General features: G+C 49.3%; 7 protein-coding genes across 7 annotated transcripts; 4 read left to right on the forward strand and 3 right to left on the reverse strand.

Moving 5' to 3' along the window:
- Nucleotides 1-1,548: 1,548 nt before the first annotated feature.
- HER10_EVM0010458 (glycosyl hydrolase family 16) lies at nucleotides 1,549-2,491 on the forward strand (the record flags this gene model as incomplete). Its single annotated transcript, XM_035479917.1, has 2 exons — nucleotides 1,549-2,003; nucleotides 2,059-2,491. 2 exons carry the CDS (start codon nucleotides 1,549-1,551, stop codon nucleotides 2,489-2,491), a joined length of 888 nt encoding a protein of 295 aa, XP_035327230.1.
- Nucleotides 2,492-3,832: 1,341 nt separating this feature from the next.
- On the forward strand, nucleotides 3,833-4,892 carry HER10_EVM0002844 (uncharacterized protein; the record flags this gene model as incomplete). The annotated part of the gene is made up of 2 exons (XM_035472538.1): nucleotides 3,833-4,215; nucleotides 4,295-4,892. The coding sequence occupies 2 exons, from the start codon at nucleotides 3,833-3,835 to the stop codon at nucleotides 4,890-4,892; spliced, it is 981 nt and encodes a 326-aa protein (XP_035326649.1).
- A 5,567-nt stretch (nucleotides 4,893-10,459) lies between these two features.
- Nucleotides 10,460-11,089, reverse strand: HER10_EVM0007930 (transposase; the record flags this gene model as incomplete). The annotated part of the gene is made up of 1 exon (XM_035477469.1): nucleotides 10,460-11,089. The coding sequence occupies one exon, from the start codon at nucleotides 11,087-11,089 to the stop codon at nucleotides 10,460-10,462; it is 630 nt and encodes a 209-aa protein (XP_035327022.1).
- Nucleotides 11,090-14,931: 3,842 nt separating this feature from the next.
- HER10_EVM0010145 (fungal specific transcription factor) lies at nucleotides 14,932-17,025 on the forward strand. Its single transcript, XM_035479614.1, has 4 exons — nucleotides 14,932-15,423; nucleotides 15,483-15,714; nucleotides 15,767-16,618; nucleotides 16,668-17,025. The coding sequence occupies exons 1-4, from the start codon at nucleotides 15,039-15,041 to the stop codon at nucleotides 16,795-16,797; spliced, it is 1,599 nt and encodes a 532-aa protein (XP_035327215.1). The 5' UTR covers nucleotides 14,932-15,038; the 3' UTR covers nucleotides 16,798-17,025.
- Nucleotides 16,878-18,510, reverse strand: HER10_EVM0008226 (uncharacterized protein; the record flags this gene model as incomplete). The annotated part of the gene is made up of 3 exons (XM_035477757.1): nucleotides 16,878-17,414; nucleotides 17,470-17,584; nucleotides 17,645-18,510. The coding sequence occupies 3 exons, from the start codon at nucleotides 18,508-18,510 to the stop codon at nucleotides 16,878-16,880; spliced, it is 1,518 nt and encodes a 505-aa protein (XP_035327044.1).
- Nucleotides 18,511-19,103: 593 nt separating this feature from the next.
- Nucleotides 19,104-19,706, forward strand: HER10_EVM0003392 (3-octaprenyl-4-hydroxybenzoate carboxy-lyase UbiX; the record flags this gene model as incomplete). The annotated part of the gene is made up of 1 exon (XM_035473069.1): nucleotides 19,104-19,706. One exon carries the CDS (start codon nucleotides 19,104-19,106, stop codon nucleotides 19,704-19,706), a length of 603 nt encoding a protein of 200 aa, XP_035326696.1.
- Nucleotides 19,707-19,869: 163 nt separating this feature from the next.
- HER10_EVM0013140 (uncharacterized protein) lies at nucleotides 19,870-21,960 on the reverse strand (the record flags this gene model as incomplete). Its single annotated transcript, XM_035482507.1, has 3 exons — nucleotides 21,727-21,960; nucleotides 21,008-21,669; nucleotides 19,870-20,953 (listed from the first exon to the last, which is right to left on the reverse strand). The coding sequence occupies exons 1-3, from the start codon at nucleotides 21,898-21,900 to the stop codon at nucleotides 19,870-19,872; spliced, it is 1,920 nt and encodes a 639-aa protein (XP_035327457.1). The 5' UTR covers nucleotides 21,901-21,960.
- Between the last annotated feature and the right edge of the window lie 537 nt (nucleotides 21,961-22,497).

Consider the following 22,497-nt stretch of genomic DNA (forward strand, 5'->3'; position numbering starts at 1 on the left):
ATCTCAGGCCGGGGCTGGTCCTTGCTCACCACCCTCGTCAACCCCAAAGCAGCTCATGTCTCCGCGTCCCCGCGTGATCTTGGACTGCTTGACTCAGGGGTTCGAGAGCAAGCTTCGAGCGGGGCAATAACGAGAAGGTCATTCATGAGCAGAGAAAACATCTGAATGATGCCGGCAAAGCACCGAAGAAGGTCGGCCGTTGAGCCGAATTGGGCAGCTGGGGGAGTTTGAGGAATATGAATGCTCCCTAGTCATGTGAAATGAGGGGTAAGAAACCGACAATTGACCGATCGACAGGTACGGGGAAACAAGCTTAAACGGTCGTTTGCTATTACCGCAGTAGGTGATTTTGGGGCGTCATATCGCCCTGCAAATGTCTCGCGTCTCGCGTGCCTGGTGCTGTGTACCAGATTGACACTGGCATATACCAGGGTGTGCATCGTTGGCACTCCTCTGCCTCCTGCTTACCCCAACTACTGCTTACAGACAGTCTGATACCCACCTCTGGAGGTGCTGACCCCCTCGCTCTCGCTGCCGACACCCCCGAGCCGAGCAGGTGGAAAAACAAGACGATCCAGCCGACGTATGGGGTTGCATTCAACACCACATGGGATCATGGGCTTCTTGTCTCCGCTAAAAAAGTCTCATTGTCTTTCTCCCTTTTTGGCCAGCCAGTATGAAGTATACTGTCGCTCTAAAAGACTCATCTAGCACGCCGCACCTGACCTTCAGCAACTGCGAAACGCGTCTCCCTGGACACTGGTGAAATAAAAATAAAATGCGTTCGATCTGCCCGCATGTGACTCGCAAGCATTCTCAGCAGCCCGGATCAGAGCTCATCTCTGTATGTGCTCTTTTGAAAATTGATGCCCAATTAAATACCTGGGGTAGGTACGACGACTCAGAATCTTGCCAAGGGAAACCCCGATGCTACTATGCCTGTCAGGAGTCAAGATCAGACGAACTGTCGGTCTGGGCATCCTAGGGGCTAGACGAATCGATATTGGCCACCCTCTCCAGTCCACCGTTTGCGCAATGGATCTCTCCAACTTCAAGTCTTACGGTAACATTCCAGGAGGGTGTGACTCGTTGAAAAGGGCCGTTTCCAGCCCGTGTACTTTACCATCGTTCGCTAGTGACATGTGAACGCGTGTGGGGTGGAAAGGAGACAACACCATGCATGGATCGTGGGGTTCTCGGCAGTGGTCCCCGCGTTGTGTTGTAATGGACCACCATACGTGTAGGGCTAGTCGATTCTAGTACTTGCCGACCCAGTTAATCCAATTTGCTGAAATGAAGCCCAGGACAACGACATACGGCTGCAGGCCAACCAGAAGGGTGACATGATACAGATTCTCGAGAGTATAAAATAAGAGGAAGTCTCTCAAGAAATGAGGACGATCAATATGCAGGTTCGAGGACAACCAAATCACTCATATACACCTACTTTGCTTCATTTGATTTCTAATTGCACCTTGCTTCTCTGCGATATTAGATTCACGGCTTCTACGGGTGATATTTACGACGCCACCATCACGATTCAGTTCAATGGCGATCAACAAGGTCGTTGCGGCTCTTGCCGTTGGCCTTACCGCTGTTCATGGTGCAGTCCCAACAATTCCTGGCTTCAGTCTCACGTGGAGTGACGACTTTGTCGGCTCTGCGAACAGTCTGCCCAATACCGGCAACTGGATCATCGACACCGGCACTTCCTATCCTGGTGGACCTGCCAACTGGGGTACCGGAGAAATCCAGACTTATACCAGCAGTGTCAATAATCTTCGCCTCAACGGAAACGGAGCCTTGCAGATTACAGCCATCAAAGCTTCATCTGGTTCGTGGACATCTGCTCGTATTGAGTCTCAGCGTGGCGACTTCATGGCTCAAGCTGGTGGCAAGATGCGTGTCCAAGCTAGCCTTAATCTACCCGTTGTTGGTAGCAATGGTATTGGCTATTGGCCAGCATTTTGGACTCTGGGAAATGCATATCGCGGCAACTATTGGTGAGTAACAATAGTACGCGGGTGGTTTTAAGTTCTGTACTGACATTGATGTAAGGAATTGGCCTGCCATTGGAGAATTTGATATTATGGAAAACGTCAACGGCATCAACCGCGTTTGGGGTGTCATGCACTGCGGTGTGAATCCCGGAGGTCCCTGCAAAGAGACTGATGGCCTCGTTGGAAGTCGTGAATGCCCCAACAGTGCCTGTCAGGGCAACTTCCACACCTACACCCTCGAAGTTGACCGCACCGCTGAGCTCGAGGCTGTGCGATGGTTCGTTGATGGCATCCTTTTCTGGCAAGTTGTTGAGACGGATTTGCCCGCAGACGTTTGGACCCAGGCGGTCCACTCGCCCCACTTCATCCTGCTGAATCTCGCGATTGGCGGTGCATTCCCGAACAACAACTACGGGAGCACCACGCCTCTTGCGAACACAATCTCTGGGGGTACTCTCCAGGCTGAGTATATTGCTGTGTACAATGCCTAAAGCCCCTCAGATTAATAAGAAACGGACTCGAAAGGCTTTCTTGTTGTGACTCACCCGATCAGGCATACTATCTTATTTATCTAGGCAAGCCTACTTTCGTGTCAAAGAGTGCTGCAGCCTTCTGAATTTTTCAATGTAAATATTATCTATTGATATCTTTACGAATGAGAACGTCTTTCTTATGAGCCCCCAATCAGTGAGTTTTTGAATGGAGTATGAATATCGAGTGATTGCTTCGAATTCTTTGATTTCGATCCAGCACCATTCGCCACGAGGTACATTGCACCTCTTCTTCGGGCCAGGGCCGACTTTTAATCCGTTATCAGATGAACACTTAGGGGCCAAAGTAATTCTTTCGCCCGGCAATCGTCATGCGGATCATTTATAGTATGTTGACGACAAAGTAAGTACTTGAGATATTACGACCATGTGCTCTGGAACTGAACAATGACGCAACGATGGGTATCCATTGAGACAGAATACGAATCAGATTAAAGCTCCAGTGCACTCCAAAAGCTGCTAAAGTACAGAACCAAACCGATATTGCCCCAACGTAGGCTGGAGCTGGGCCTTCAATGACGTGACGTTGCCAATGTTGTCGCCAATAGTGGAGGATCTTTCCCCTTCTTCCTCCTACATATTTTGGCCATCCTTCTCATGAGGATAGGTAGAGAAAAGCGGAACCCACCTCTTACATTCCCGTTGTCTATCGGTCGATCGGACTTAAGGGTCTCTCCAGCAGGCTGCGTTTTTTTGATCAACTAAGTAGGTAAGTACTGATATCAAGTACTCGTCTACTTTTCGCATCTGGGCTGTCCACGCTAAAGATCGAATGAAGCTTTGATCATATCTTCGAATTATTGGTTTCATAACCGGACCGGCTAAAGCGTGTTTTGAGAGGTTTGGCAAAGTGACTAAGGGAGGCAACGTTATGTTCTTAGCTCGCGATTTTCAGGCGATGACAGCTCGTGGCCAATGTAGGTATCCGCACAGTGGCGCTGATATCATGATGTTTACTAAAGGACCGCTGCAATGTCTCTATTCTCCACGAATAATGTTAGTTATGCTCAGCAGTAATTAATAATCGAACTTGAGTTGATGTAGGACTGAATCAAACCATTCATGCCTTGAGAATCAGTTTTCGAATCGATCTTGGACTAGTGTTGGCAAACCTTCGGGTTCCACCGGGACGATCGTTGGCGTAGAATTCGTGTGACTCAACAATCCTTGATCACCCCGATGCTGACCAAGTTCAAGCACTGCAACCTACTCACATGTAACTTCGCAGTAACAACTTGAATCTCAACGACCTTCATCATTCTCCGGCAACTCTACCTGATAATGACAGGACTGCTTAAATCAGCTTATAACCAGGAGCAGATAGCTCTCTTCGAAGAGCTTATCTGTCTCCCTACAAAGTACCGGCAATGCAACGAGCCGGTTCGTAATCTAGCTTATCTCACTGCCCTCCACGTGCACATCATCTCAACCATTCCTTATGAAAATTTGTCTTTGCACTACTCCGAATCACGGCTGGTTGAGCTAGACCCTCAGCTGCTGTTTGAGAAGTTAGTTACAGGCGGTCGGGGCCGAGGTGGCTACTGCATGGAAGTCAGTATTCTGATGCACCATATTCTGAGAGCACTTGGGTTCCAGACATACATGACTGGGGTTCGAATTCGACTGCGGAAGGATGGTGTGCCTAGCGGTGACTACATCGGCTAGTAAGTAACTGTATTACGTCTGGTAGATCTTCCATTTTATAGGTCATCAGCTCATGTTCGCCAGGACACACATGCTCAGCCTTGTAGGCTTCCCAGACAGAACCCATTACATGATCGATGTGGCATTTGGAGGCGACGGCGCTACCAAGCCGATTCCCTTGAAGCATGATCAGGCATTGCAAAATCTTGGTAATCAAGAGGTCCGCTTAGTGCGAGACCACCTTGCGAATCAAGTTTTTCGGACAGAAGCTTCGAAGCTCTGGATTTACCAGTATCGAAATGGACCAGCGAAGCAGTGGAACTCTTTTTACGCCTTCTCCGAGCAGGAATTTTTGGAAGCGGACTTCAAAGTCATGAACTGGTACACAAGCACGTCACCCGATTCTTTCCAGAGATTTTGTCCATTGGTTGTTAAGTTTCTCAGAAAGAGGGAAACTCTTGACGATGGGGCTGAAGGTGACGAGGCGATTGTCGGAAAGAGGATGTTGGTAGGCTCGGTTTTGAAAGAGAATCTGGGAGGAAAGACCCGTGTTGTTAAAGACTGTCAAGACGAGAGCGATAGGGTCAAGGCACTAGAGGATTGGTTTGGGATCCATTTAACCACAGAAGAAAAGGCAGGCATCAAAGGGCATTGGACAGAGATTGGAAGAAAAGCCGCGACTTCGAGCTTCCCATAATTCCAGGCCTGGCTCGCGCCCGTGCCCTCTTGGGTGCAGTCAGTCTCGAAATGCTGGGGCCACGTCAATTTCTGTCGAAACCCCCGGACCCCGCAATGACGCGATTCACTTGGGTATGGCGAATGCTATTTCCTTCAACTCTACGAAGTAACTATTACCTACGTAGTAGAAAGCCGTATTCTGCAGCTCAACGCCCCTGCATGGCGCATCAAATCGACGAAATAGAGCGACCAGACAAGACGATAAGAAATTTGCATCCCGGATCATATAAGCAACTTTAAACAATTTGTACTTGTAACTTACAGAATTTGTTTCCTTCGATAACAAGGTATCTAGAGCATCTTGATTGGTGGCTCTTCCATTACTGGCAATCCATGGGTTGATAAATGGGTATAGATATGTTGCTTTTCTCGGAAGATGTTCTTGACACTCGTTCAACTACGACGCCAAGGCTACGTAGGCACCAATAACGTACAATATCTCGATGGAATCTGTAACCACTTTTTTGATCTTCAAGGCCCTTCCAGGCTTCAACGATGTGCAAGCTGATCCGGGCCTGCCAAGGCTCCGGTCTACTGGCTTATTCAGAAAATTTCGAGTCAGCCCTCCAGGCACTGACGGAAACTGAGTCCCCACAATTTATGGGCACAAGAAGAATGCTAGTCTCTCTGTGCTAGAGGTCTTATTAAAAACACAGAAGAGGACTTGGGAGTCATACTCGTGAGACACCTTCGACAACTGTCCAGAACGACGCGCATTTCTGTTCAAACTCAACGCAGTGTGAAAAAACTTGGTCTCATCGAATTATATCGCTGAGTATATAGACCAGGTATGGGTTCAAACTTAGCGTAGATCATCTAAGGGAGTACAGTTGATCTAGGGCAGGTCAACATCAATAATGCATCCGTACCGGCAATGAAAGAAGGCCAGGAACTTCACGGCATTTTAGTCCTGTTTCTTCCTGGTCAGCATTTGTTCAACGCAGCCTGTGTTTGTTGGATGATAACGATGAGCTCAACACTATGTGACTACTATAATTGATGAGCGAGGTACCTATGCGCGTGTGCTATTTGCACACCTACCTAGTATGATCATTTTACTAGACCACTTTACGCCAGACAATGTAACATGTCTACTCGGAGCGCAAAATTCTCCTCGGAATCGCGAATGATTTCTTCAGTCGACCGATAAGGTCTACTATCATCGGCGGACCCCATTTATATCGTTCCCAATGGGACTGTGTCGGTTACTACTTTGCGGGACGCGATTTACCCAATCTCCACAATGGTCCACCCGATCCCGGGAAACCCCCGATGATTAAAGTCGCCGGACTGCACCATTACTTTCCGTTAAAACTTTGGCAGAGCGCCTTTGCCATTCAGCCGCCTCCGGATAACTTACCGACGCGTCACCCATCCCCGGATAGTCAACTGCCGTGTTGCCAGATGCCGAGTGGTCTGTCAACCTTGTCGTCAGTTTGATGAGCTGAGTGGACTAGGCCTACAGGCAAAGGTACGCAAGTGAAACATGTTTCCCCGGCTCGACCCTTCCCATGATCATCTTTCCACGTTCGTGGCTAAGATAATTTCTAATATGGCGTAGAAACGCCGATGTTACCGTTCGGCATGCTCTAACGCCACCTGTTGTCGCTTGCTGATAATGAGCCTGTCATTCAAATCGCACGGATGATACTCACGTCGATGACAGAATATTTCCGAAACCAACTGACAAGGTCCTCCCGAATGACACGAGCGCTTGTGCGGTCAATGCTTCGATTTCCTGAAAAGGCTGCACGCCCATCACGGAAGAAGCGATCTTAACTTCTCCGAAGGTTACGAGCTAGTAGTTCTTTACCAATAGAGGCTGATACTCTTTTCCACAAGCGCGGTCCGTCAAACCTATGGTTTGAAGGCTTTCAACTCATTTATCATAACCAGATCTCTGCATCACTTCCGCTTTGGTTGGCGGCAGCTGAATTTGATCTGACAAGAAAGAAAGAGAGAGAGAGAGAGAGAGAAAAGGAGAGGGTGGGTATTATTAGCTTACGCTGATAACTTTACCATGAGACCACTTTGAACATCAGCTGACTGCTTCTGATGTGTTGGAAAGCAGCACATCTAAAGCTAGGATCGTGACTCGCCCGTGCAACTTCCGTCTTCCGGAATGCCTCTTGCAAAGCGACAAAGCGGAGGTGAACCTTGTAACAGAGGTCGCATAACGTCAAAAGATGTTTCAAACTCCCAATCGAGATGTGATGGAAAGTGTCGAGGTAGCTATTTGAACCTACTGTAATCGTGAGGAGCTTTGCGCCGGGGAGTATTGCCTTAATTCCTCCAAGGTTCAACCACTTGCAAACTCTTGAGTGGTCTCGACTGTCTAGTAAAATGGTGTCGACAACTCCTCAAGTCTTATGACTTGTACACACTACTAGCGACGATCGAAGATTCAAGTTTCGTCGTCGTATTTATTCAAAGCCAGTTTCTCACGTATGCTACCAGTATTCTAAACATAAGTGATCCAGTTCAAATGGGCCAAAAGCTGCAGCGATTGAATAACACCGCGTGTACGAGTCGAACAGAGAATTGGAGCTTCTTTTTAAAGTTCCAACACCATCTTCTCCTGCGGGGCTACTCGACTAAAATCTTGAAAAACAATGGAAGAATATCTTTCATGCAGCCTCGAGTGTCGACGCTATGTGCTCTTCGTCTGTGAGCCATGCTATTTTTGGCAATGTCTCGCGGTCATCAGACGTACACTTTAACTCTGTTTCATGCCTGTCAAAAGGACGTAGGTGGTTTGTGTGTAAAAAGCTTGAAACCAAACCAATTGTATAGTTCAATCTACCGAAGTTCAGATGGACTCCCCTGCGCCGAGCGTTGCAGCGACAGCACTAGGTAGAACTCCAAGCACAGTCTCCTGTCACAAGGATTCGATCAAAAGTGAATATCAACGGCGAGCGTCCCTGTGTTCTCTTGCAACTTGTTGCTCTCGATACATACCATTAGGCTGAGCGATCCATATTGTTCTTGCCTCTTATTCGCCCTTCAAAGCATCGTGTCCTCCCGTCAAATTAATATCGCTTTTGTGTAACAGCGTGTTGATAAGAACGTGAGAGGCAATTGAGCTGCGGTAAAACTCGTCAGATTGGCCGTAACAGTCTTGGGCCACTAAAACACCTCTAGGGTCGAGAACACGGAAAACCAATCGTCCAACTTAACAAAATGGCAGGAGTGTTGTTAATTCGCAGAAAGCCTCCACCACCATGGCTCAATCTTGACCAAAAACACCAATATCAGGGACGACAGGTACCTCCACCGCCGCCTCCTCAAGAACCACCGCCGCCCCTAGAAGGACCTCCCCCGACCTCACCATCACCTCCTCCTCCGCCAGAAGGACCTCCTCCGCCATCGCCACCGCCGCCACCTCCCCCTGAGGGCCCCCCTGAGGGGCCACCACCACCACCACCGCCTCCATCACCGCCTCCTCCACCGCCCCCCCCTTCCCCTCGACCACCGCCGCCGCCGCCGCCTCCACCGCCTCCGCCGGCATCGAGAGGTCCAACTAATACTGTCTTTGTTACCTTAGCACCCCCAACAGTGACGGTAATCGCGACACAAATCCCAGCAGCTGACCAGAACACGGCACTACGCAGCGGGGATGGTGTCAAACAATATCAACCACCGGCGATCAACATCAATATGACCCAGGGTGTTCCCACTTTCACCGAGGTCGGTATCGCGATTCTTGGCTTTGTATCAGGAATTGGTAAGTGAAACGACCATTAGAATCTCTGCTCCACATTCTTACATATCCTAACATGACACTGTTCTCAGTCACCATACTGGTGTTCCTCTTGGCCGGATATCTCGTTTGGCGTAGGCGGCGACGTCGTCGTAGGCAGCGTGAGACAGAGCCCGGACCTGAAGTGTTGGACTTACGAGCGTATCAGGGGCCGACACACAATGATGGAAAATTGGGTTGAGATTTGGAGTCTTTTCTCACTGGCATTGGACTTTCTATACGATACTTCCTTCAGATTATGGCTTTCCTGATCCTCTCTTCTTCTCAAAAAGTATACTTGCAATACTGCCACCTTCGTTGGAAGTTGTGTAGCAGGTTATGGAAATGCAATCAGATTGACAATGTGGGACGACTCAAAGACAATCTTTTGATATCACACATATTTTGTCAATGGCCATGCCGTATTGAGACAAAAGATTTTGGTGTCCCTCTGGTGATGAATGCACGGCTTCCCGTCTACTTGCTGTCTGCAGACAGCTCCTGGTGATGGGATGAAGTTAAGCACCGATATAGGTTCTTAGACTCTAGATGTGTTCATCTCAATCCTTAATGCACTTCTCTAGATGGTCTTTCACAGGAAAGGAGGAGGGGGGGGGGGGGAGGTACGATATGGCTTTGCAGCCTACATGTACTCATCGAAAAAAATGTGTCGCGTGGGAGAATCTTTAGCACTCCTTTTTTGACTTGCACGTTTGTCTCACTCTTCATACATAAACCGAAATCAAGCACGGGAGACTTCGCCGGGATGATATCAACTTGACCATTAAGTCAAACCCCCCACTTCCTGGCACCCCCCTGTTTCTGGCACCCACAAAAACGATGGGATCACAACCCAACCTCCTCATTACTATTAACTATTGATCCTCAACCACACCCACTACAATACAACTGCCAGCCTCACTAGGGCATTCAGAGTCGCTGGATTCAGCCGTAATAACCTCCTTTTCACCCGCTTCGATTTGAGCCCGATGGATATCCCTGATGTTCGCAAACTTCGTGTTGGGATCGATCTGAACAGTCTTCCTCTTCCTAACTGCAGCGTTGGTAACTTGAGGCCCTCAGGTGAGCCAGCTGCTGCTGGGCAGCTGCCAGTTGCCAGGCCTGCTCTGTGAAGCCTTTTTTCACCTTCCTGAACAGCAGCCGTTGAGTGCTGGTATCATTGTCGAGTTGGGTGTATAAGTGCAGTTGACCGCTGAGCTCTGCCAGCTTCCTGGGTGTCGACCAGACCACTGCAGAGGAAGCAGAATCCCATGGCTCAACAGGGTAGTTTGTTGACCATTATGGCATCGCTTTTTGCCCCGACTGGTTGGTTTGGGTGTGGTGGGCAGCAGAAGGCTCAGGTAATACCATAGGGTTCATCAGGGGCTTAACCATCGCTACAGGGTGTAGACCAGTCCACTTCCAACCACTTCTGATGTTCGAGACTGATAGACCAGCAAGTCGAGCCTTCTGGTAACAGTCCAGGAAGTTCCTTTTACCTATAATGGTAGAGTCGTTCCATTGAGACAAGTAACCGAGCTCCTTCCGATAGGCTGACTTAACAGGGCTGAAGACAGACTGGTCAAGTGGCTGGAGGACATGAGAGGAGTGTGGTGGTAAGAACAGTAAATGGATATTGTTAATATAGCAATTCCACATGAAGTCTGTCGTCGTATGACTCCCATGCCCATCCACAATCAACAGTCGAGCCTCGCCCTCAGCCTCGGGCATAGTCTGTGGGATAAACACCTTCTCTAACAATGGCAGTTAAGTCTGTAGTCCAGCCATTATCTGTTGCTGTAAACTCCACCCATCGTATGGAACCAGATGTAATGGAAACCACTGTTGTTGGACCGTCTTCCCTTGAAAATGATAAGAGGACGAAGTGCCCTACCCAAGGCTGAGATACACTCAATGATAGAGACCCATGCCCTCGACCCAGGTTGTTTCTTGCGAACAGACGTCGTCTCAGCCATGCCCAGCACTAACCCATTAGCTCCCTGACCCTCGAGGATGCCAGTCTCATCCATATTATATCTGTTGGCTGGTTTGATGTCCTTGATCTCAGGGATAGCAAGGAACTTAAACCAGTTCCTAATGACCTCAGTAGATGCCCCATTAACGCGTCTAGAATCGATGGAACGACTTCTCTGAACCTTAATGATAGGGTTCCTTCTCACGAAGGCATAGATCCAGCCTTTTCCTAATGGTTTGGTATCCCCAGCAGCAGCCAGAACTCGCTCTGCGAATTCCTTCACCTGTTGGTGCGTTGGTGCGAGGCCCAGCGAAGCCTGAATGCGAACCCATTGTGCCAGCTTACTCTCCTGGTCAGGAGACAGCCTCTGCCAGTCAGCAAAAGCCACTTTCCTAGTCTGACCACCTTGGACGTAGTTGGAGGGTTGATCGTGGTATCCCATACTCAATGAGGCTCTCTTTTGACTCTTGCCGTTTGAGATGTCCTCGAGAGCCTGACGAAGCTGATCTCGGTATATTGAGGCATTAGATATAGAAGAAGGTATGTGCAAAAAATGAGCCCATTTGGACTCGAATTGAAAATGTTGTGATAAAAGGAGGTTGGGGGTGGGCATTGCGTTGTGGTGGATTTTCGCGTTTTTGTGGGTGCCAGAAACAGGGGGGTGCCGGGAAGTGGGGGGTTTGACTTACCAAGGATATGTTTTTTTCACAATGAAATCTCGCCGATAAGCGGGTGCACACTGTCAATTAGCCTGGAATTTGAGAGAAGATGCCACTCTGAGTCTCAATATAGATGACTCTGTTTTCAACGCGAGGTTGACCTTCAAAACGTATCCGAAAAATTGACAGCCAATGCGATATGGTTTTCAACTTCTGGCTAGGCTTCGAAAGCGAGCAATTTCTATCGCAATGGTGAAATATTTCTCACAAGGTCTTTGAAAAAGCGCAACGCGTGGTGGAAGGTCTGGTCGTGTTAGAAAAGACCATTATGAAGGAAGATACGCTGCTCAAAAAGTGGGAAAGCAGGGGGTTTAGCAAATTGAGAAATATACGTGATTCCTCGAAGGTGAAAGTCGAATCCGCCTAGGGAGCTCCTGCATCCACAAAACTCAAGAAGGCAGTTTAAACCGCCTCACAAGACTTTACGCAAGATAAGCTGGTGTTTCTACCTGGATTAAGTGCATGACGGATTTACATTATAATTTCTGGGTTACTGCTATGGACAGGCAGAAGAGAGTAATTCACGGGGTTCGAAGACCACAGGGTTGCCCAAACACCTTTTAAGGGCAGGGCCCTACTTACTTTTGTGACGTACTTATATATATATAGCGCGACTCTATGTAATTAGTTAATCTTAGTTTTGCTATAGCGACGTAGAATCTATCAAGAAGCTCTAGTACTGTTATTTAGGAAAGACACTGTGTGGCAAAAAGTCTAACTTTTGTGAATCACTTCAGATTGATTGAGTATATGTTCCACAGGATACTAGACAATTGACCCCATTGTGGTGATCACTGATCGCCTAGGACTTGAAGCCATCATTAAAGTATAGGCGAGATCAATTGAGTGACTGCTGACACTAAACCTTCATCTTCTGGATGCTGGACTTGCCTGGCGCCGGCGACTCCTGACCCATCTAATGCCTCTGACCTTTACAGCTAACTACCCCGCTAACGCAGCCATCTTTATATGAACCTTTCATCCAGGCTTGGCAGTATAAAGTAACTAGCATACGTCGGCTGATACTCATGATCCGCTCTCTAAATAGCCTCATCCGACTTGCCACCAATGAAGCGATTGCGAAACAGTTTCCAGTACTGCCGGTCCGCCTCCTCCTGAAATCCGCGGTCGAGGTCAATGGTTGCGTTAGACACTGCCGACACGATAATACGGACGAAGACGGCCGGTAGAAAACGGGTAAATGAGGACGAGTCTAAGGGGCCGATGATGAATATCGTGACCATGGCAAACATGCGCTTCACACCGTGTTTGTGGATCAGAGGAAAGAGAGCCCGTCACATTCCGGGGCACTAGCCTATCGGATAAATCTAGTGGATGTATCTAAACCAACCATCATTTAAACTAACCCAAATTGAATAGAGCTGTAGTGTGTATCATTGTGACATTGTGCCATAATTAGGCGCAATGGTATGATAGGTAATCAAGATAATTGGCTCAGATGGATTCGTTGAGAAGCACAATTGGCAGCCGATATGACTGCACAATCCCGCTCTATCAGGTGAGAGCCTGGGCTCAACACTATTAGTGAAATTATTAATGCCGAAGATGCGTCTTAGCATCCCAGGTGATCCTGTATTCTCACACATGGCTGAGGTCGTGTTGTCTCAGGTCGTGTGAGCCATGGTGGTAATGGCGAGATACACTCAAGTGAAGACTCCAGATCCACTTTGTAGTGATGTGATAGGTATAGCAGCCACCTGAGTCACGGCATATGGCTTGGGAGAGTCTCGCAGGATCCTGCTTACATTGTCTCACGGCTTCGCCGAGTCGTCTTATCATGACGTGCTCTTTGTATCGAAGAAGTGGACAGAAAACTATCTACCCCTCATTGAGCGGTACACTTTACGTATAAATAGCACCTGGACTCGACTCTTGAATGAAAATCTATCGTCATCAAGAAACACTTCTTCGACTACCTCCACGAAAAAAACAAGCGCCTTCACGTAAACCTTCTCTTCCCCTCACATCTTCACAATGGCCGAACAGACCTCTGCTCCCTGGAAAGAGTCTGAGACCAAAGGCGGACAGAAGTATCAGGTCTCTGCCTCTCACTACGATATCACCGACCAGAGCGCCCCTGCTGCCAACAGCCCCCCTTTCAATGTCTAGGTTGACTGGAGACTCAACACCGAGGGCTCACCCTCCCAAGAGATCCGAAACAAGACGGGCATTACCTACTATAAGCTCGAGGAGGCTCCCTCATACTCGATCAAGAAGTAGCGTTTGACTATCTCGACCACTGACTTCTACAACTATACATTCTTCGACGACGAGCCGGATCAATATGGCCTGAATGTCTTTCGAACCAATGGCCTTCACTATGTCGAATATGACTTCAAGGACCCCAGAATCACGAGCATTACCGACAAATAAGTTAAATTTAATGCCTACCAGGAGGGGCAAGCTGCTTCCAATGAAGTCGAGCTCATCCACGGAAGGAGACGTCGGAAATATTTTGGTGGGGGACCCACGTTAGTTCAGGGTCATAAGAAGCGTAAAAGTGGATTGCGTAGTCTCTTATACCTCCCTCTAAATCTTACAATGTAGCCACTTTTCGATTCTACGCCCGGCGATTACCATACCTTACTTGAAAGAAAACTGGTCTTTCTCAATTCAATAAGAGCTGTGCTGTCCATCATAGGCTCGTTTAAAATCCTCTTTTCTTGATTGTTTTGATACTTCAATCTACTTACGAAGTGCCCGGTATAGACTGAGTGTAGTAAGTAAGGAACATGTCATGGTAGATGATTGTTATCTAGGCGTCGGTATTCCTGACATTGGTATATGACACTTTCAAATTCTGGGCAATTCTTGGTTTGGCCCTCAAGACAGTCTAGCACAGCACAGCGAAGAAGTGGGTCAAACATGTTTTCTGGTCTAGACATATCAGCATCCGTTCGTGGTCTCTCCACAGAAACTCGGGACCCGGACTTGGCCCGAGCCAAGGTTTCTCCGAAGGCCGAGGTCGGCGTCTCGATTAGGTAAAGCCCGGTATGAACCTGACACTATGATGTGGACGCCACGGACTCTCGGCAGCAATTGCCTTGCTCTTATTGCGTTTGAATATCCATAGCCCCGGGATTTTTGCCCAGATCCGAAGTCTTTTGATTCAGACTATCTTAGAGCAGTCTGGAAATCAATACCAACGCCCATCTGTCGTTCTCGATGGACCTATCAATCCGTCGATCTCCCAATACCCCGAAGGATGACCGCTCAGCCCTTCGCGACCTCCTCAAATCCCGTCAACGGAATCGCAAGGGCGTCCGTGGGAACCCAAAGTCATGTGTACCGTGCCGTGAAAGAAAAGTCAAATGCGACAAGGAATTGCCGTGTTCGACCTGCGACAAACGGGGACACCCGGATCTATGCAACTATGAAAGCTCTACACGACAGTCGCTCGGTGTCACACAGTCGCCAGCACGATCTGCGAGAAGAACTTCTGTAATTATTTCAACTCCGACCATATCTCAGGACCTCGAGGAATCGGACGCGATTAATATCGATATCGTCGAGGAACGGGTAGGAGATCTCATCCCTGGTCCAGAAGCCCAGAACGCAACCAATCCACAGATATCGGCAACGTCAAATCATACATCCACTGCACGAGAAGGTGGTGGCCGACTATTTCTAGCCGATAGTTCGGTGATAGGCATGACCAGACGACGCTCAATCCGGTCTAGCGATGACCCAGCTCGACAATCTGCTTTCGAGACAGGCATACTACCTCTCCTTGGCGTCAATGAAGAAGCGGACACGTCCGTATCGTCTTATCAGTCTCTACCAAGCGACCAGGAGATAGTCAGGCTCTTTGAACTATTTCGCCGTCGAGTACACCCCTTTCACGTCATAACCTCCAATTTAGACACCATCGAGCAACGAATCTGCCAACTGATCAACGCAAGGGGAGGATCGGACTTTGGTTCCGAGTCGTTGGAAGACCCTAGATGGCTGTCTCTAATTCACGCCATCATGGCTGCCGGAGCTCAATTCTCCGATATGAATCTACAAGATCGTCTCGCAGCGTCTCAACGACATAGTATGTTTTGGATCACCGCTTCATTCCATCCACTTCGATAAGATGCTGATCAGCCACAGCGAAACATTCATTTGATCTCCTACGGTCAACAGATTATCTCGCGAATCCATCAAAGGAAGCCGTTCAGACACTCCTTATCCTAGGAAACGTGCTTCAAAATGATATGAAACCTCAGGCAGCTTGGGTTCTTGGGGGCACAACCATCCGCCTCGCGCAATGCCTTGGTCTCCACAAGAAGACAGCTCGCTCACCAAAATCTCCGCTCACGGATGAAGAGGCTAAATATCTGAGGTACACCACATTGGCGTTTTTTGCAAGAATACATGTGCTAATTAGTGGTCAGATTGGCAATTGTTTGGCAGGATGCCCTCCTCGCGCTCGCTTTTGGTCGTCCACCAGCCTCCTATGAGTTGGATTTCGAAAGCGATTTGCCTCAGCTCTCCGAGTCTGTCGAAAGGCCGGGTCTATCCTACCTCCAAGCTATGAGCTGGCTATGTCATGTCACATTGCGCCATTTCTCGTTTCATTCCCAGTCGTCACTCGGGCCAGTTTCAGCACTCAACGACATTAAATCCATCGAAGCCTCTCTTTCGCCCCACTTAGTCGATCCCATGAGAAGTACTGCAATACCGCAGATTCAAGAGCACTACGCTTTCGAACTTCACCGGCATTTTGTCGTAGCTACTCTTTGTCGCCCGTTCGTGTCGAGAAACGGATCAGCAGGTCTCAGTGAAAGTGACAGGTCAAATGTCCTCGAGCACTTTCGAGAATCTCTCAAGCGCAGCGCCCGAGCTTATGTTCGGTTGAGGTCAATCGCAGGACATGCAAGGCGGTCTTGGGCCTTTACTCACAATGGCCTAACTTCAGTTCTTCTCTTGAGTTTAATGCGAGAGACGAGGTATCTTGCCGAGACCAGAACCCTTCAGGACGAGCTCATTGCAAGCCTTTCAGAGGGAGAAGGCAACTCCGCCCTGCTCACGGACTCTGGACCCAACGCGCAGCTTTCAGGCACTCTACAGAAGGCCTTAAAGGCTCTGCGAACTCTTCGATCGTTGACCGAGCGTGACGTTAGTTCTCATAGCTCAACCCATGAGAACAACAGCCAAGACATTGCAGCTCCTGGTCATATGCCCACTGTCGGCGGAAGGCCTGCAACAGTCCAAGATAATTCTTTTCGGATCCCAGAACAATCTGAGTAAGTCAGCCTCATCGTTAAATTTCTGAGACAAGTACTAACAAGCCAGCTTTTGGAACATCGGCGATGCCCAGTGGGAATTTCCCATCGATTTCGACATGTCTCCACTTGGCGCTTTTGACTACATCATGTCAGATCAGAAATATGAAAACAATTCATTTCTGCCAACTCTAGTGTGAAATTGAAAACTCTGTCTTGGGTTTTAATAATCACATAATTGACATTTTCTACACACTCTCCTAAGATATTGCAACAAATTTCAGGCGGAAGTGAATCCAAATGACTCCCAACGCTGCAGCACCTTCTCCTGGACATCGATGGGATAGGACTCCTGGAAGCTCGCAGCTTCCCAGTCACGGCCGGTGGTATACTCGGTTGGCATCAAACAATCGGAAACAACTTTTCCCCCCATACGAATGTCACCGTTGCCGTGCGACATATATGGGATCAACGGAAAGCCGCGTACGTCCTCGAAGTGGTACTCATCCAGGCCAGGGCGGCAGCGGGTAGAAAAGGCCCAGATTACGTCCTTGAAGTCATACACATCGATGTCGTCACCGACAATGACGAGGCGGTGGATCGTGTAGCCGACCTTATCATTGAAGACAATGTCGCCAATGGATCGGCAAAAGTCCTTCGCATTGGTGTTCATGGTGCGAAGTTTCTTCGTGTCGACTTGAAGGGCCACCCATGTTACCTGCGACTCGAAGGGGGAGAAAGCCTCCTTGATAGGCAAACCTTTGGACTTGAGGAGAAAACCGATCTCAGCGGCGGCTAGGGGTCCAATCATAGTGTGCTGGTTCGCGTTAGTGTCCTAATGCTGTCAAATGAGGGTGGCCACAGTGACCTACTGTCTCGTCAGTCAGTCGGCCGCAATTTGAGACTGGAAGAATAGCGTCCTTCCGGTGGGTGATGAGGTCGACCCTGTACTTCGGCTGGGGATGAGCATCGCCAGGAAAGACATATCTGAAAGGATAGTCAGTAATTTTGAAGCATTCTCCCAAAGAGTTGGAACCATCCACATACCCGTGCATTTCTCCGAATGGCCCCTCGGGTGCCGTCTCCGTAGCAGAGCAAACGCCCTCAAACACAATCTCCGAATTCGCTGGGACATGCAGGCCATTGGTATCACATTTGACAACCTCCAACGGTGCTCCAACCAGTGATCCAATATACTCCGCCTCAGACAGGCCGCTCGGCAAAGGCATGCTCGAAGCCATGATGGCGGCCGGCGGCACACCAAAGACCAGCGCCCACGGCATATCCTTACCCTCCTTTTTCCACATCTGGTGGATCTGCCAGATGTGTTGTGGCTCGATGACGAGCCCCGCAAGGTGGTTTTTGTCATATACCATGGCGCGTGCGATGGACCAGTTTGTCCACTTTCCGTCCGGCGATTGGACAATATGCATACCGTACGTCTGGATGTACTTTCCGCCATCAGACTGGTGCAGCATCGGTGCTGGCAATTTGGTGAGGTCGAATTGCTCTGGAGTCAGGCGGATCTCTTTGCAGGACCCGGTATCAGAGACAACCGGGGGAATTGGGACCGCACTCTTGGCGGCAATCATTTTGTCAAGTATCTCCTTCATAGTCGATGTGGAAGGGAGACCGAGGTGCCTCGCCAGTCTTCCAAAACGCTGGGAGGGATCAGATCGCAGAGAGTTTGGCGCGCCGAGGATACGCCAGAAGCCGTCTGCGTCTTGACCCTTGAGCTTGTTGAAGAGGGGTGCTCGTTCATCTGTCTCAACAACCTTGCGAATAATGGCGCCGACCTCGAGGTTTGGGTCACATTCTTCATTGATCTCGATGAGGTCGCCGTCGGATTTAAGCGCTTTGACGAAGGAGCGAAAGTTCAGGTGCGGGAGATCTTGGAGGCTTGATGGCGACATTTTCGTTTCCGTGGGTTGAGTTTGATTGAATGTATATGAAGAAGTTTTGATTTGCAATTGGCGGTAAGATGTAGTCCTGATGCAGCTGATGCAGGTGGCTATGTCGTGTTGATATATGTCTCTTCCATCGACCCCGGATGCCGGCAAGCAGTACAATGAGCGGGAGCATTGTTGCAGTCACCCCGAACTCGCCGAGGTGCCAGTCCAGAAACCCCCGGGCCAAGATGGAATTTTAGTCCTTAGGTGCTCCGCACCGTTGCCGGAAACCGAGATTGTGGATGTCTCAGTGGCTCTCGCCCCCGAAATCTCGGACATTTCGGTACTCCATCATCGTCCGGGTCTGAACTCTCCGGTTTCGCCGAAAAGGCTTGTATCGTGATCCCATTAAATACCCAGGTTGATTTCGCCGGAGACTCAATCTCATCCAGAGCCCAGAAATTATTTGACTAGCCCAAATCACAATAAAGACACCAGACTTTTTGACCGAATCCACAAACGAGCGGCAACTTCAGCAAATCACTGCCATCCACCCTCGAAGGCATCACGCCAGTATACGCTTTTGAAGAATTACAAACAAAAGGGTAGTCGACGAAATGAAAGACATAACACCTCGCAAAAAGATCATTGTCGCTTTGACAGGCGCGACAGGTGCGCAAATCGGAATTCACGTTCTTCAGACCCTCCGGAGGCTCAACGTCGAAACACACCTCATCATCAGCAAGTGGGCCGCCGAGACGATAAAGTGGGAAACCGATTACACGCCTACCGCGGTGAAAGCACTTGTAGACCACGCCTATAGCTCGCACGATCTAGCTGCTCCTATCGCGAGCGGGTCGTATCGCGTGGATGGCATGATTGTTGTCCCATGTTCCGTCAAGACCCTCGCTGCGATCAATGCGGGTATCTGTGATGACTTGGTGACGAGGGCAGCAGATGTCTGTTTAAAAGAGCGCAGGAGGTTGGTGTTGTCTGTGAGGGAGACGCCGTTTAGTGAGATTCATTTGAGGAATATGATGGAGGTGACGAGGGCAGGAGCGATTGTTGCGCCGCCTGTGGTGGGATTTTATACGCGGCCGTCGTCAATTGATGATGTTCTCGATCAGATGGTTGGAAGGTTGTTGGATCTTTTCGATTTAGATGCGAGGAACTTTGAAAGATGGGATGGGATGCAGAAGAGTACCACAAATAGCACGTAATATTGATTCACTCGACTGTACACCAGGTCATCTTTGCTGAAAGATAGTCACGGCTGGTTGAAGTTTTTGGACCAGTGCGGACTGTGACGGGAGCAGGTAGGATGTCATCTCTGGCATAGCTTAGCCTCGACTATAAGTTCGAGTCCCTTGGGCAGGCTGACTTCTACGTCGGGCCGCAATAGGAGTCGAGTCCAGCAAAAAGCTGATCCCATCCAAATGTGTTGCCATCCCCAACAAGATCGTTCCAAAGGCTGTCGAGACCGAGAGCGTCTTCTCCGGTCAAACTAGAGTTCCCAGCACTGAGACCGTCGTCAGAAACGGTCCTCAATCCGGTCATTGTCACCGATTCAGGATAGTAAGTCGAAGATTCTGCACCGATGGACTCTCTGTCGTCTTCCACGTCTGGCGGGGCAGCCTCATCCACCCCCTGGACACGATAGCGACGCAAAACGCCAGTAAGATTCTGAACAAGCTGCGCAGCAATCACAGATTCTTTTCCGGCTAAAGCCAAAGCACGGCAAGCTTGTACAACCTCCGCATGCGTCTCTGCTGATGCACCAGATACCAGCCATGGTCTTTTACCGTCTGTCAAGCCCTCGCGACTTGAAACGCCTCCTGAGTGAAGGGCCAAGATTGTACACGCCATGAACATATGACCGATAACACAGCCTAGACGGCAGCCGATAGCTCGTGAGCTCAAGGTTTGCACTGGCTCTCTAGTCTGTGATACCTTTAGTAGGCGTGTTGCGATTGCGAGGACCGTTCGGGCTGAGCTCAGACATATCTCTCGTGATGCCTGGTATTGGGAATCTTGCTTATCGTGGAGCAAGAATGGCCGGTGTAATCTAGCGCGTCGTGAGAGGAAACCGAGTAAAACAACGTCTCTCTGTAGTGATAGATAGCGCGGCGCCGTCTTTGGAATGGGACCGTCGGGGCGGAGGAATGGAGGAAAGTCGGCAATTGCATCTTCGAAAAGACGATCTAATTCAAGGACTTGTTCATAGTCCGTTATTTCAGCATCTGGCATCCCTGGAGCTCTGGCATCGATGACAGAACGAGCAATACCAGCGAGTTGGATGCGCCGGATGAAGCAGCTCATCGTCGTTGCAGTATCTGTAGGCATGCTGATGGCCTCGTTTGAAAAGCTCTCCTCGTCATCGTTGATGTTTCGAGGTTCCTTGACGTTCATTTGTCGCGGCTGAACATTGTATGTCCCGTCCGTAGGTCCTCCCATGAGACCCAGCATCCTGAACTATAATGAGCAATAGTCGGCGTAACAGTAGGTAAGGAGAGTGATATACCAGTCTGTAGCAGTGATATGCCACCACACCCTTCGCTTGATTTCTTTCATAGCTTCCTCGTCCTGCTGCTCCGAACCAGGGCCGTCGATTAAGTGCAGGCTCATCTCTCGAGCTGATGATAACGAACAACCATGAAGAAATCTGAAACGAGCTGAGCAGCCTTCCATGTTGTAGACCAGATAAGCGAGTATCGAACGTGCCTGTACTTCTTCCAGACTGCCGCAAGCATTCGCCTGTGATTTTCCCAGTATGTTGAGAGAGGATTTAAACCAAGTTACGGCGGCGTGCGTGGCTTCTTCCAAAGTTTCAAAAGCTCCGTTGACTTGAGACCCTTCGGTGAAGAAGAAAGCACTCGTGGCTGCGATTCCTAGAATCAAAGCAGCGTGTGCTGGGTCAGGGTCCCCTCCGCTAGTTAGGACTGAATAGAAGTTGACAATCATAGATCTGGCTGCAGTTGGATGAAGTATGGGAAGGAGATGAAAGGGATTGTCGAGAAAGTCTTGTAGCAGTAGCAATGCCTCTTCTTGAGTCATCATCCAGGCTGATAATCGTGCTTCTGAATCTTGGGGGGGCGTAAGGCCAGGGGTGGTGCTCGTGGGTGTCTTTGGGAACTGCGAGACATTTGCGACGTGGTAATCCACTTTGTCAAAGGGGAGAGTGACCTAGGAAAGTGTTCATTAGTATTTCGAACATCGCGATCCTGATGCTGTACTTCTCACATTTAGACCGTTTCGCGTAAATGTTGAATCGAGAAACTTTGCTGTTTGCTGCCGTTCGTTGTCCACGAACCTACGTCGTTGAGAATGCCGTGTTGATAGGCCGAGACTCCGTCGTTGGGATGATTTCGGGCGCTCTGACCTTTCAGGGTCGACGAAATCTGCAAACTGCTCCATGGAAAATCCGGTGCCGGTAGATGGTGCCGGCCCAAACACAGCTTGCTCCAACTTCTGGAGCCGACTCAGAATCGAGTCGTCAGCGTTGTCGCTCAATCTTGGTAAACGGCTATCCCGGGGCCGTGGTAAGCTAAGAGAAGCCAATTGTAGATTTGTATACATTATTTCCATAATTACCTCAATTCCGCAATTGGCGTTTGTGGTCCTGGCTGTCCTGCGCATGACAAGCCACGCATCACACAGCTCGAACACGGGTCTCCGCGGTCGCACTTGAGCTTCTTTTTGCGGCACGAGTCACAAGACACCTGGGGTTGACGACGTCGTTTCTGTGCTGCAACCCCGGCATCAGACTGTATGGCGCGCTTCATAATGAATTGATTGATTTGTAAATTTGTCTCGTGGCTCACCGATGGGCTTTGCTGACGTTGATGATGTAAAGTTCAAGTTCGTTCCTTGCCCGCGGACCTTCCACGGGTTGGAAGGGTCTTCCACGGATAATCCGCGGCGCTTAACAACTCCAGCCAAGCTGCCTCGCCGAAGGTAATAACAGGGCAGCAAAGCATGAATGTTTATTAAATAAACATTGAGAACCTTCTA

The sequence above is a fragment of the Colletotrichum scovillei genome (genome assembly GCF_011075155.1).
Source record: "Colletotrichum scovillei strain TJNH1 chromosome Unknown Contig00011, whole genome shotgun sequence".
NCBI classification, from domain to species: domain Eukaryota; kingdom Fungi; phylum Ascomycota; class Sordariomycetes; order Glomerellales; family Glomerellaceae; genus Colletotrichum; species Colletotrichum scovillei.